Below are 13,572 nucleotides of genomic sequence, written 5' to 3'. Positions count from 1 at the left end.
GACACAACCGTTTCTGGACAGAGAGGGTAGGTCTGAGAGCAGAGGGTTTACAGTTTGCAGGGTTGATGGATGGTATCAGACCATTTTGTCTAACTGCATTGTATCTGACTGAGATAGTAGAGCCGCAAGTCAAGTATCCAAGAGACCATTGCCTGCCGCCATGTTTCCTCTCAGCTGGCTCTAGGTAGCATCTGTCTAGTCCTGCCTCTCCTTAATGGCTGAGGTGGGTATTGCTGGGATCCTCAGAAGTATTCTTAACTCACCGTGCTCTAGAATGCTGTCCTGAGGCCAGGCACCTTAATTTTTTTTTTTGTCAAAATGTCTATATTGCATGCTTAAACAGGTGGCGTGCATATGGCTCTGAGTGGAATTGAGTTTCATAATCATATAAAGCTGAAGTTGACCTAGCAGCTTCATAATTCTGCCCCTTCAAAATGTTACTTCATAATTCTGTGTAACTTTTCATTCAGCAAATCTAATTATATGATTATGAAGGATCTTGTGTGGGGCAATTGACTCTAAAAAGTGGCTTCTATAACATCAGTGTAACTTCAGCTTTTTCAGGAAATAATCACATTTTCTCAAAATGCATCCAAAATATGATGTAAAACCACTTGTGGGAAATCAGCTTTCATCTCATGTATTACAAATTGTTTTCATCAAATATTTGTATCTGTCAAGCTTGCACACAGTCTGCATTCTTTTCAAACATCAATTATTCATTAATCTAAACCAAATAGTAAAAAAGGTACTTTTTTTTTTTTCTGCTTGGTAATAATTATTAAAAGAAATGAAAATAGGAAGTGAATCTTAGATCAAAGATGCTAGAGAAAAAAAACAAAATGTTAAATTGGATGACTTGGGGAGATGCTCATGACATGGGCACCTTGTAGTCAGGGACAGACACAGTCTCTGCTTGTGTGAAACTGATTTATTTTGAAGTAGACATCTAAAGGCAGGTGAAACAGTCTAGTGGTAGACATTGAGGTTTTTCAGCTTCATTGACTCTAAAACCAATAAAACACCACACTGTTGCTGGAAAAGTTTAACCAGTTTAGGAAGCAGTTGAAGCTGGTGCCCTTCTCAGCTGTGCAGAGTGCATTGAATTGTTGCAGCCAGGCTTTGGGGTACAGCTAAGTCCTGTGATGATCAAATCATACAAGTATTTTGGGACTAAGCCTCCAGCTTTAGGTGCAGGTGAGATTCTATGTTCTGGTGGCTAATGAAGGCAGTCTGACACCTCTTTAGATTTGACACCTCTAACCTTCACATTTTAAACTGGGTCATTTATAGTGAAAAGGAATTTCTTAAGTTTGACTTGGTTTCTTCAGTTGATCCATAGGCTGCTGGTATCAGATTTTTCTGCTGTGGATTTTGTCCAGTTGACTTTGAAACTGTTGATACAAGGTTCTTTTACAGTGAATTTCTCACAGTATTGTATATTTATGTTTTTATCTGTACCCACCTTATGTGTTTTGAGGGTAGGAACTACTGTGCTAGGAACCTGCTGTAGTGCAAAACACTGGCATTCAGACACAGCAAGCCTTGCCTGCAATTTACTTGTCTTTTCCTAGGTTATCAGTGCAAAAACCCCCAGACTTCCAGGATCTTTTGTGGCTGGTTAATCTGTGAGTGTCAAGTATGTGGCTGATTTTTTGGGGGGTATTTTTAAGTAGTAGTTATGTCTCTTTCATGCATCCATCTTTTAAAGTCCTCTGTAGCTGGTCTGGATGCAGCTGTAGGTATCAGAGGTTCTTCAGACAGCATTTCCTCTGCAGTCTGTAAAAGGAATAGCAGTCTGTAGCTGGGTTAGAGTTCAGTTAAAGACAAAGTAAGTACACTTGCCACAAATGATTTAAAATGCCCCTTCTGACATGCTGCTATATATGTGCAGAACTCTCAGTGCAGTGGAGCCTTGTGGACTCTTCAGGCATTGCCTTCATGTTTAGAAAAAACTTTCACAGTAAGGAAACAAAAATGTATTCCAAAGCTGTTGCACATGGATCTGTGTATCCTTCACTTAGTGGCAATTCCAGTTAAAACATTCCTGCCTGCTTTTTTTTTTTTTTTTTTTCTCCTAGGGCTTCCTTTTCTTATTGTCGTCATCATCCTACCACCCTGTTAGGCCATGTTCAGTTGCAGGGCGCACAGCAAAGTGGGCTGATGACATGGTAATAGCCTTGCAATTCTTGGGACTTGTAGCTGTGAAGATACATCTGGGATTAAAGGTTTTCAGTTCCCAGGCTGCACAGTTCAGTGACCTAATGGGACCTGAACTATGATACATTCTTGTTCGAATCTTCTTTCATAAAGAACTGGGCTCCCCAGCCTAGGTTTTGGGACCGTGACCTGGTGATTGAGAAACGCGAGGAGAGAAAATCAACTGGGGGGTGGGGGGGTGATGCAGATTTCCAAAGACATTAAAAAAGTATTTTTGTGAATGCCATCTGGGGAGTCTCTGTCTTTTAGTAAATAGCCTATTTAACTACACAAGAGCAAACCTGTGGTAAGAACAACCTTTTGTATTGGCTGTTTCTGTGTCTACCTGTAATGCAGTAAGTCACATTAGGTGATGCTGCATTTGAATTAACTTTGGGCCTCCTACAGTAAATCAGGAAAAGGACATCAGAGGCACATATTGAACAAAAGCTTTCTGTTACTGAGGCCTAGTGAGACCTTTTCATTTCAAATGCAGTACGTTGGTGAAAGCAAGCCCTACTAGCTAGAAATGGGATGTTGTTCTGTGTTACTAAGCTTAGAAAGTAAACTGGCCATGTAGCTAGAATTTCTCAAGTCAAGTAGAGAAAACAGTTCATGGGACTAAGTGTTTTTCATTTGGTGGAGTAAGAACTGCATTTAGACCTTTGTTCAGCACCATTGTCATGATAGGGGAGGGAGAACACACTTTTAACAAGTCTAGACAAAGTCTGAGCAAGACTTTGAAGTCTGTTCGCTCAAAAGTTGTGCAGAGAAAGAGTAGACTATTGTCCACTGAGAAATGCTCTGCCTTTGCCTTGAGGGTTATGGGAAAAGTGAATAATGGTGCATTTTTGGTGTCTGTATGAAACCGTTTTCTTAAGAACTGCTTTAGAATGCCCGAGCTTATTATCCAAGATCATCATTATGTGCTTGCTTGGTGTTAAAGAAAATTGATCATTTGCTTTTTCCAAGCAAGAAGGAAAAGTTGATGTTTTTTTAAAATTGCAGCCTTTGGTCTGGAGTGGGAACTAATGTTGATCCTCTGCTTCACCACCTTGGAAGCAGGAACCTCAAACTGCTAGCATTATATAGGCACAGGCCTTGGCTGAGATCATGTGGTTTAACTCTAGCTGAGTCTGATACATGTTTACACCTAAACTTTCAACACTGAAGTGCATAAAGTAAGTACTATTGGGGAAGATGGTATATTTAGCCACTTCTGCAGTGCATCTAATTTTAGCACTCTTGGTAGTGGTGGTGGGTGCTTCCTTTCCCATATTACCCCTGGCCTATTACAAGCCAAGGACAGATTGTCTGTCATGTAGCCAGCAGGGAAATAGATTCTGTTGTAGATCATGTTTCTCAATTAAACTATTACAAGAAGGCAGAAGATCCTTGTGGTACTGAAAGATACTTTGAATATCAGTTAAAAAAGGGAGCTTTGGCTTCAGGAGTTGAGATAAAATCTCTAGATGTTGTCCTTGTGAAGAGAGAGAAGACATAGTATGTTGAAGCCACTTGGCATTTTTTGCATGTAAAAATCAAAACCAAGAAAGCAACGTGCTGGTCTTGACGTGGTCTCCTTCTGGAAAGGGCAGCATCTGCTTAGGAGCTGACCAGGATGATGATCAAAGAAAGTTCTCTGCGGAGGGACCCAGACTTGGGAGGGGAGCTAGCTTTCCTTGCGAAGGGCTGTGACTTCGTTCTTCCATCTCGATTCAAGAAGAGGCTGAAGTTATTCCAGCAGGCCCAGGTTTGAACGCTTGGCATTTCTTTTTTTCTTTCCCCCCTTTTTGTATTTTTTTCCTTGGATCAGAGAATCAAACTGTCCCCCCTCTAGGCATGTCTATTTGCAGAAAGCTATTTGCAGCTAGATACCAGCAGGTTTAAAAATAAACCTTCCAGGCTTAGATTGCAGAGTTAAGTGTCTGTAAACAAGGGGAAAAAATTAACAGCAAGGGCAGTGATTGAATAATGAGAGGTAGTGTAAGACACTGAAGTCTTTTCTGTGTTTTTCTAAAACTCTTTGTGTGATTGCTCTGAATGCCTCCTGTTGCATGTGAAACAACCACAACATTCTGTTGTATTTAGTGGGTTATGCTCTCTACTATACAAATCTGTGCACAGAGCAGCCTACCTGGCTTTGGCGTTTGTGATTTTACCAGCAAGGTGCTTCTTTGTGTTGTTTCCTGTAATCTGTGGGCTGGGGATGAAGGAGATCATAGAATCACTTAGGTTGGAAAAGGCCCTTAAGATCATGGAGATGTAGCCGCAGAACTGGAAACTGCACCACGGCTGTATGTCTTGGTCAACCCCAGCTGCTGTACTCAGTTTCTGAGACAACTGTCAAAAGATTGGGGTATTTTATGCTAGGACACCAAATGGTCATGTAGCCACCCCAGATTTACATTGTGTCCCAATATGCTGGAATCAGCTGATCTTGAGCTTCATCTATATTTAAGTAATCAGTGACCCAGTAAGGAAGTTAAAAAGTTTAAATTCTGAGTGGTGCAGCTGTTTTCCAAAGAAACAGCTGTTAAAGTTGCTCCGGAGTATATTGTAGTGCTTTTGTTTTCGTGATTCCTGGTGACAGGCTAAAGTACATATGAGGTTAATTTCTGGAACATGTTTTTTTGCTCCCTAGAGGAGAATTGCATGAAGTAATAATGCGGAGTAATAACTTGGGTGTGGACCATGAGCAATTTAGGAGAGACTAACAAGAACCACTCAGCACAGTGAGGTTCACTCTCCAGAGCTGGCCTGATCACCTAAGGACATCATCAGGGAATGGATTGCAGGGGGAGATAAGATCTCCTGGTAGACCAGCTGGAAAACCTGACTAGCCTTCGGTATACAAGCCCTGTGCCTGGGCTGAAGTAGGAGCAGCACCTTCACTGCTAAATGCGTCAAGAATAGCTGCTCTGGGGCTACAGATCCAAGGCAAGTAAGTGAGTTAATGCAGTGGGCAGGCAGCTGAAAAAATAGTGCCTTCCTTTCTCTTATCTTTCTTCCAGTACGTGTTCCCTCTTGCTACTGTGTGTCACCCCCATCTTGCAGTGGGCCCCACAGACCTTTCTATGAGCTGGCTTAACTCCTAACATGGTAAAATATCATCCAGCAAGTCTGTTTTCCTCCTTTTAGTGGGTTAAATTGGCTCACAGAGGGCAAGCTTGGGATCTGGCATTTAGTACACAGTGGCAGTGTACATTTGTGGTGCAGTGATAGGAGTTCTCCCACTTGGTAGCAGTGAGATGTTAAGTTTTGTGTCTTGTTGGGCTATACCTTATGGTTTGGGTTTATTAGTGTGAAGTGAGCCAAGAGTGGAGGTAATTTGTCTCACTAAGTAGAGAAAAAATGCTAGCAGGAGAAAAGGTAGTAAGGTGGTTGTAGGGAGCAGACAGATGTTTGTGGAACACGTAGATGTTGGCCTGAAAGGCAAGGGAGAAGCTTTATTGTAAACCCATGTCTCAAGTACTGTACATTTCAGGTTTTGTGCTCATCTCTTGCAGGACTATTTATGGAAGGATCAGAGAGCCTCCCATAGTAGTGTTGGTAGGAAGGAAGGTCTCTAATCCAAAATCTCACTTGCAGGAAAACTATTCCTAACACTAGGTCACATTAGCACTGGCTTTCTTCAAGTCTTGAAAACTCCCCAAGGATAGGGGTTCCCCTCACCCCTTTCCAATGACCTCTTGCAGGCTATAGTACCAGCAGTTAAATTCATCCTCCAGCCTAACCCTCCCAAGCTGCAGTTTATAGCTCTCGCCCCTTTTATACCATTTACCATTACTGAGTTTGGCTCCATCATCTCTACCTATACTTCAAATAGCTGTAGGCTGTGGTTATCCTGTCCCTTAGCTTTCATTTTGCCTGCCTAAACAGGCCCAGCCCCTCAGTCTCTCCTGCTGTTTGATACTGACCCTGGCTGTCTCATTTGTCTTCTGTAGATCACTGTCTAGTCTCTCCCCATCCTTTCTGAAGGCTCAGAACTGGTCACAGTAATGCTGATGCAGCCTCACTAGTGTCAGGCAGAGAAGGTGGTAAATTCCCATGTTCTTCTGGCACTACTTCTAGTGCAGTTTGCCTTATTTATAATTAGCCAGTGCTGCAGGCTCGTGTTCAGCCTGATGCACCTATTTCCCCCACATCTTTTTTCAGCAGAGCGGTTGCTCAGCCAGTGGGTCCCCAGCCTGAGGTAGTGCTTGGGATTGCTGTACTCAGGAGCAGAACTTGTCACCTTTACTAATGGAAGCAGTTGAACAGTTTGTCAAAGCCTCTCTGCCTGAGAGGCCTTTCATCATGGCAGTCTTCCCCTAGAGAAGTGTCATCTGCAAATCAGAATAGATGAGAATTGCAGTGGAGCTTCTGAGAGGAGTGGGGATTTATGCCCACTGTTGTCCTTCTGTCTGAATTAACACTGGTGGTTTTCTCTATGGAATTTTCAGGAAAGCATTTGGAGAGTGGGGTGAAGTATATCAGTTGTGGGAAGGGTATGTGTAAGATCTATAGGCACGCCTGTCAGGCATGCGAGGCCTGTGTTTGAAAAACTCAACTGGATAAATCCATGAGGAACTTGGTCTAGCCATAGAGTTATCCCTGCGTCCCTTCTCACCTAAATCCTCTTGTGATTGTGTTGCTTAAGTAGAGTTTATTCTCAGTTTTGTTTTGCTACAGTTGAACTTTATTTCTGCAGGAGAGTTTACAATTCACAGTAGAAAACAGTCTATTCAGAAATGCATTTTCTCAGAGCCTCACTTTCTTGGGCTGTTTGGAGCCATTTGCGGATGAAACTTTGCTGTTCTTACTGTCCTTAGAGATGGGTGAGAGAGGCAGCGGATAAATACAATGAAGGGAAAGTGCTTCAGGGAAGGAAAGGAAGAGGAGGTCTCAGGCAATAGATACGAGTCAGCTTTGGAGAACTGATGATCTTTTGAGGATGGCTTATGTCCAGTTACCATCAGACTTCAGGAAGACAGGAACCATTAAAAAAAAAATGGAAAGAGACATGAAGTCAGCAGTGTGGACTGCGAGAAACCAGGCTGAGTCACTGTCCCATAGAAGAGATGATTACAGAATCCAATTTGGAAAAAAACCCTCAAGAAACTGCTAAATTTATTATCTAGAATCCTGTTGGAGCCTGGGGCCAGGAGGAAGGAGTAGAAAGTATCTGAGCGTTTGATGTGATACTGCTTCCTTCTGCAGTTTTCTGCTGGGACTGGCAGAGGCTTATTCTCTGTGCTTTGTGTAGCTACAATGAGGCTGCAGTTCTGTCTGGTTTATTTATAATCCAGATGTCACTGTTTTAGTCTGTCCCTAAATAAATTATATGACTGGCAAAAGGTGTTATATGGTGGATAGAGAGAGTTAAGGTAAATTACACTGCACTGTAGGGTAATATTTAAAAATGGGCTTTACTCTCACCTTCCTATTTGGGAAAAAAAGAAAGCCCATTAGCTTTTCATAACAAAGCTAAAAGATTATTATAGTATTTGTAGCTTCCATTCTTAGTTGCCCTTTCTGAAAATGCACATCCCTGTTAGAGGAATGTATTTGACTAATCGAATAGCACTAAGTTTAACTTTTTGCAATGAGAAACTTTTTTTCCCTAAGGAATTGCCACAGAATTACCCCTTGTGTTGCTTTCTTTGTTGATTGTTGGTTGGGTTGGTTTCGTTTCCACAAACAGTTGTAATTGACTCCCTGCTGTGCCCAGAGTGGTTGACATCTGGTTATACCATTTCCAGAATATTCACTTACAAGATTGTTCTAAGGAATGGGATGGTCAGGAGCTAGCTGCTGCTGCTTGTTTTTTCTTTATGTTGTAGAAAGCTCATTTCTTACATGAGAAGGAAGAAAAGTTCAAAGGTTTTATTTCTATTTCTGAAATAGATTCTTCTGAAAAGAAGCTGTCTACAAGCAACGCTTCCACCTTGTTTGACTTGGACTGAGTAAGAGTTAGTGACTTAGTCTTATTGGGAAGGTCAGCTGCAAACCTGTGTCTGAACTGGCACCCTAGTTTGAAGCTTAGCATCATTCCCTCTATTTCTCCTATAGATATGTGACCTCGCTTGTGTTGTGGATCAGGAAATTAATGTAGATTCTGGACTCCTGACTTGTGGCTTGTGTGAGCTGGCACCGAGTATTGCTGACTTTGGCAGTACCTGGAGGTATCTGCTCAGCCTTTCAGAAGGTGGAGGCCAAAGCAAAGTGGAAGAGTTGTGTTACAGGATGATCAGCTCAAGTCTTGTGCCATATCAGGATGTATGTGGTATGCAGAAGAGGAGGAGAATGGCATAGTGCTGTCATGGTCTCTTGTACCCTAAGGGAGGGGGATATATTGTTCAAGTGAAGAGGTAGTGTCCATGAGGAGAACAATATGTTGGTTTGCTTCCTTTTGGTTTGTGGACCAGTTTGTTAAATTTGAATCACTTCTAGTTCATCACAGCCCTGACAGCTGGGAGTGCATGAGGGCACTGAAGAGAGTAGTGAGCAATAAACCTGTTTCTGAGGACAGACTCATGTTAGGTCCTATTATAGAAGTCAAGAGTCTGCAATTGGCACCTTATTGTCTGTTCCAGCTTTGCATTGTTTGTATGAATATGGTACTGTAAGAGACCAGCAGGGATTTCCCTTCTGCTGGAATCCAGAAAGTGAAAACTAGTGAGTGCAGTCAGGTCTTGGCTGGAAAAGCCACTAGCTAGGCAGGGCAGGCAGGGGAGGCAGATTGTAAAAGCAGAAGTGGTGGTGTGAGAGAGTTTTCCAAGTCCTAGCTTGGCTTAGACACCAAGGTCTGATTCATGAACGCACTATTTACCAGTCAGATGAAGACTTCTTGCAAAGGCCTGTCCTTGGGAGCTCTATTCACCCCTTGCTTTGCTTTCCTTTCTGAAGCACCCATCCATGGGAAGGAGATGGATCTTCATCTACCTCTAATATGCAGCAGTGTCTGCTCTAGGGCCATGTGTTCCCTCTCCAGATACATTCAACGTGTCTGGGTTTTGCTTTTGTTACTATGGGTGTAGAGCAAAAGGAACCCAGGAGAAGTGTTGTCTTGTATTAGACTTGTGAGCTGCTGCTCACAGAGTGAACAACTGCCCCATCTTAACTCCTGCCACCATTTGAGATCACCTACCTGCATTGTCATACTATGAGACAGAGTAACCCAGGCTGATGCTTACCCTGTCCCACAGTTCTCTTCAGCCCTAGTAGTACTTTGAGCCTCAGACCTGGCCTGCTCCAGTGTCACTCAGGATCAGACACAAAGATGGGCAGTATGTGAGGGAGTAGGAAAAGTCAAGGAAGATGGGAGGAAGAACAGATGGGCTTGTTCACCAAAGGTTAAGAGCTATACTGAGGGCTATACAGACTATGAGTACTGGTCTTGATAGACTCAGAAATCCTGAAGGCTGAAAGTGATCTTCAGCTTTTCCTCTGTTGTTAAGACACAGGAGGACTTCAAGAAACTCAAGCTCCAGGCTAATGTGTTCTGTACAGAGCAGTTACACTATAAAAGTATACTTTGGGTGGCATGTATGTGTGAGTGTTCCTGCTACTGAAATGGGATGGCATTTGGGAGAAGGAAGACTTCCTCCCCATTCAAAGAAAGATCAGTGAGGCAGCACAGTGAAGATGGAATCCTTCCATCTCTCATTTCACAGGTCTCTGAAGAATGGGTTATGATATCCTCTAAGCTGCAAGTAAAAACAGGGGTTAGGGACACTTTCACACTCACTTCTTCACTTTCCTAAAAGTAAGCCCATGGTAAATTGAGATAGTCAGTATGTGTTAAGGAAAAAGCTCCAAGTTCCTGGAAATTAAGGCAAAGAGTTTAGTCAGTTCATCATATACATTCTTCTGTATTTAGTGAACTTGGACTTGGCTACTTTATCCTAAAACCATTTTGTTTTGAAGCATTTAGAATAAACAAACTGAAAGTTGCAGCTGTGTTTACTTGACTACTCCCTTATTAGCCTCTTATCACATTTGTTGTAATATTAATAACAACTCTTGCATTTGAACCCTTGTGCAACAGACAAGCCTGTCGCCCTTTCCCAAGACAGTGTGTATTCATGGGGGAGCAGGAATTTGTCATCTCTTGGCATTCCAGCATCTGAATTCTCTTATACTGTGACTGCTTTTCTTAGTTTAAGAAGTGTTCTCTCCCTTGTCTGAAAAATTACCTATTTTAGGCTCTCATGATGTACTTAAATACAAATGCTGCCATTTATGAGAATTCTTGATGTATAGCTAGAACTAGAAAGTTGCAGATTCCCATTAGAAAGGGGATCTAGTGGGATCACCACATCAGCCATATGTTTATTACAGACAGGAGAGGAGTGGTAGGCTCATAGAACTAATGAATAAAGAGGAGGTAGGCATAGGAAGAAAGACCACCCTCAAACAGGCACGCAGAAAGCCTACTTTCAGTTCCCTGTTTTCTCCTTGTTTCTCACCAAACGTTGTAGGTGCTGATTCAGTAATACCTTTGGGTGCTTTGCCTGCAAAAGGGTCCTTTTCAACTGGAGTTGAAAACATACCTTTTGCATTTTGCACTAGCTCTGTGTGCTATATCATGTGGGTGCCTAACAGCAAACTGCTGGCTACTCCTGATTCCTGATGTAAAAATTGATTTTCCAGTACTCAGTACCCTGAACAGAATCAGATCTTGGGCTGTTAGGCATAGAATAAAAGGCTACATATATTAAATGCACAGAAGCTACATAAAAGCAGATGTGATGTGTCCTAAATTTGCCATGTTTGATATTGTGGAAACATTTTATTTGCTACTTAATATATGCGTTTTTATCCCTGTGCTGTAATTTAGTTGTTGTTGGTTTCCAGTATCTTTCCAGTCACTGGGAGCACAAACTAATTCCTCCTGCTCTGTGTGCCATGCTGTTAAAAAGTGTCTGTTTTTCATTATCTTTTCAGGTTCAAAGTAAACAAGAGAAGAAATCTGGAACTTCACCCCCAGTCTCTTTGAACTCTGCAGTTAGCTCTTGCACTGTTCTGCCTGTGAATAAAGCCACCAGCAGTACCCCTTTGTCCATAAACATTCCACGTTTCTACTTCCCTAAAGGACTTCCAAATGTCTGCACTAATCATGAAGAAACCATTGCCAGGATTGAAGAAGCCTTTACAGAGTTTGAAGACGAGAAAGCAAACATCTGTGAAATGGGGAAAATTGCTAAGGTAACTGTTCTCTAGGGTTTTAATTTTCTGAGAGACAGACTGAAACTAAAGCTAATAAAGTATCTCATAGCTGTTCTCATTTTTGGGGGGGAAGAACCAATATCCTTTTGCTCTGAATCATTTTGTTTAGATTAAGAAAATAGTAAACAAAAAGGAGCTCAATTTGATGTTTGCCGCACCTGATGTGTATGCTCTTTCTTGCTTTGATTTGCAAAATGGCTCTTAGATTTCTTGCTAAATGCAGATGGCATTTTTGTTTTTCTGTTCCTCCATAGTTATGCTCAGGAGATAGTAGAAACTTAGCCTCTTCAGGTAGTGCTAGCTAACTGCTTTGTGATTAGCTGCCTCGCTGATCTGGCCAGGATCTGTGTGTGCTCTTGCAGTGTTGCTTGAGAAGGCCATTTGCAGCCTACAGCCTCTTTGGATGCAGAAGAGAAAAACACTTAGCCCTCAGCCACTGAGATGTGTATACTCAATATCCATAATTCAGGTGTCAGCAGACTTGGAGTAGCTACAGTCTGCTAATGAGTTCCTGGCTTCAGGGAACAAAATGCAGCACTTGTGTGGGAGCATGATGCAGATGGGTGGTTTTATTTTCCTTTCCTTCATCCATGGTTTTTAGTAATGCTGATCTAAAACTAGCAGTTGTCAGACACACTTCATATGTTCAGTTTGCCCTGAATGCATCTTTGGCACTGTAGATTGAGAAGTAAATGAAGGTTCTGTCAAAGAGGAGCCCTTTTCTTCCAAGAAGGAAGATTTTTCTGAAAGGAGAGACTGGGTTGGTATTTGTTTGTTGGTTTAAGGAATCCGGGGCATTATTTGTAAACTATCTCTGGAAAAAAAACAAACAAGTTCTTTGCTCAAGCAAAAAAACAAACAAACAAACAAAAACCCAAAACATTTGAAACTGATTTTTATGGCAAGACAGGCAACTGAGTGTGGCCTGTCATGTTCAAACTGAGAAAAGCAGGATGGTGGTGTAGAAGAGACCTCTACCTTTCTGTCTGGTCTCTGCATCATCTGTCCCTATATGGATATACTCTATGCTATTTAGCTATTGTAAGGCTTGTTTCTGTTCAGTGGGATTAGCAATAATGGTACAAGTTTCGAGGCTTTGAAAGAAATGCTACAAAAAAGCCCACTAAAATAGCAGAAAGTAAATGGGCTGTTCTGGGTGGAAGACACCACACCAAAAACTGTGAATTTTCACCTTCAGGCATTTAATCATTAATTGTCTATAATCAGAATTGAAGTTTCCTTGCTGTCAATAAGAAGTCAGCTCATATAGAATGGGTCATCCTTTTCTAAGGCAGGCCAGTGAGGCAGCTGGTGTGAGTGCCCTTCTGGAAGGAGGTACCTGTTTTTTTCCACTGTGCTGGGTATCTTGCTGAGCGGTTCAGTCAGAGACGGAGCTTAAGAGCTTGATAGTCTCTGATCCATTTCCTAGCCTCACAGGACATTTTTCTCAGCTACTTAAAAAGGCAGAAAGTTTTTGTTGAATTCTGAACCTTGGCATACAGTAAAGAGCTTTTTGACCAACCTGTGTGCCTTACCACTTCCTTTCCCTTATGTAGAAGGGTCGATGATGAATTTGGTGTGTAAACAAGCAAGCTCCTCTGGTGAGTGATATTATATTCCTCTTTCTTCTGGTGTTTTATTACAGATATGTGGCTGCCCACTCTACTGGAAAGCACCTATGTTCCATGCATCAGGAGGAGAAAGGACAGGATGTGTACCTCTACACTCTTTTGTATCTGTGTGGAGAAAGTGAGTATAACAAATGCAGAGTTCTCTTTCTGGAATAAGAGCAGCCTACCATGAAAGTCTTTCTCATCCCCCTTTCCCCTCGCCCCCTTCTCTTTCCACCAGATTTTTCATATCACTGTCTCTTCTTTAGAAGAAAATAAATGGCTTAAAAATCTCCATTGGCCTAAAGTTATTTTATATGCCAGCTGTATGCCTATAGTTGGCATATAAAATATACTAACATGCTCTCTAGAAATAAGTCAGCTATTCTGAGATAGCTGGTAGATGTCAGTGGATTTTGGATATATTTCTCTCAGGCCTGATGTGTGTGCTGCTACATTAATGCAACTGAGTGAGTGCTGTTTGGGAATGGGAAGAGGAGGCATGTGATAATGTTCTAGGACAGGAAGAAGGAATGTAAAATTAGGAAGC

General features: G+C 42.0%; 1 protein-coding gene across 8 annotated transcripts in view; it reads left to right on the top strand.

The window, feature by feature from the left end:
• Positions 1–13,572, top strand: part of PPP2R3A (protein phosphatase 2 regulatory subunit B''alpha) — a 56,121-nt gene that overhangs the window by 16,311 nt on the left and 26,238 nt on the right. For 7 of the 8 annotated variants that reach the window (XM_057428974.1, XM_057428969.1, XM_057428970.1 and 4 more), the window contains exons 3-4: positions 11,131–11,391; positions 13,058–13,161. In XM_057428974.1, the coding sequence (XP_057284957.1) occupies positions 11,131–11,391; positions 13,058–13,161 (365 nt within the window). Of the gene's footprint in view, positions 1–3,523; positions 3,953–11,130; positions 11,392–13,057; positions 13,162–13,572 lie in introns of those variants that run through there. The other variant, XM_057428977.1, reaches the window with a different exon arrangement.

Source organism: Pezoporus wallicus, unplaced genomic scaffold (assembly GCF_028554395.1).
Source record: "Pezoporus wallicus isolate ANWC-B61680 ecotype Strahan unplaced genomic scaffold, APGP_CSIRO_Pwel_v1 contig_593, whole genome shotgun sequence".
Taxonomy (NCBI): domain Eukaryota; kingdom Metazoa; phylum Chordata; class Aves; order Psittaciformes; family Psittacidae; genus Pezoporus; species Pezoporus wallicus.
Note: the sequence above shows the minus strand (reverse complement) of the source record. Positions and strands in the feature narration are given on the sequence as shown.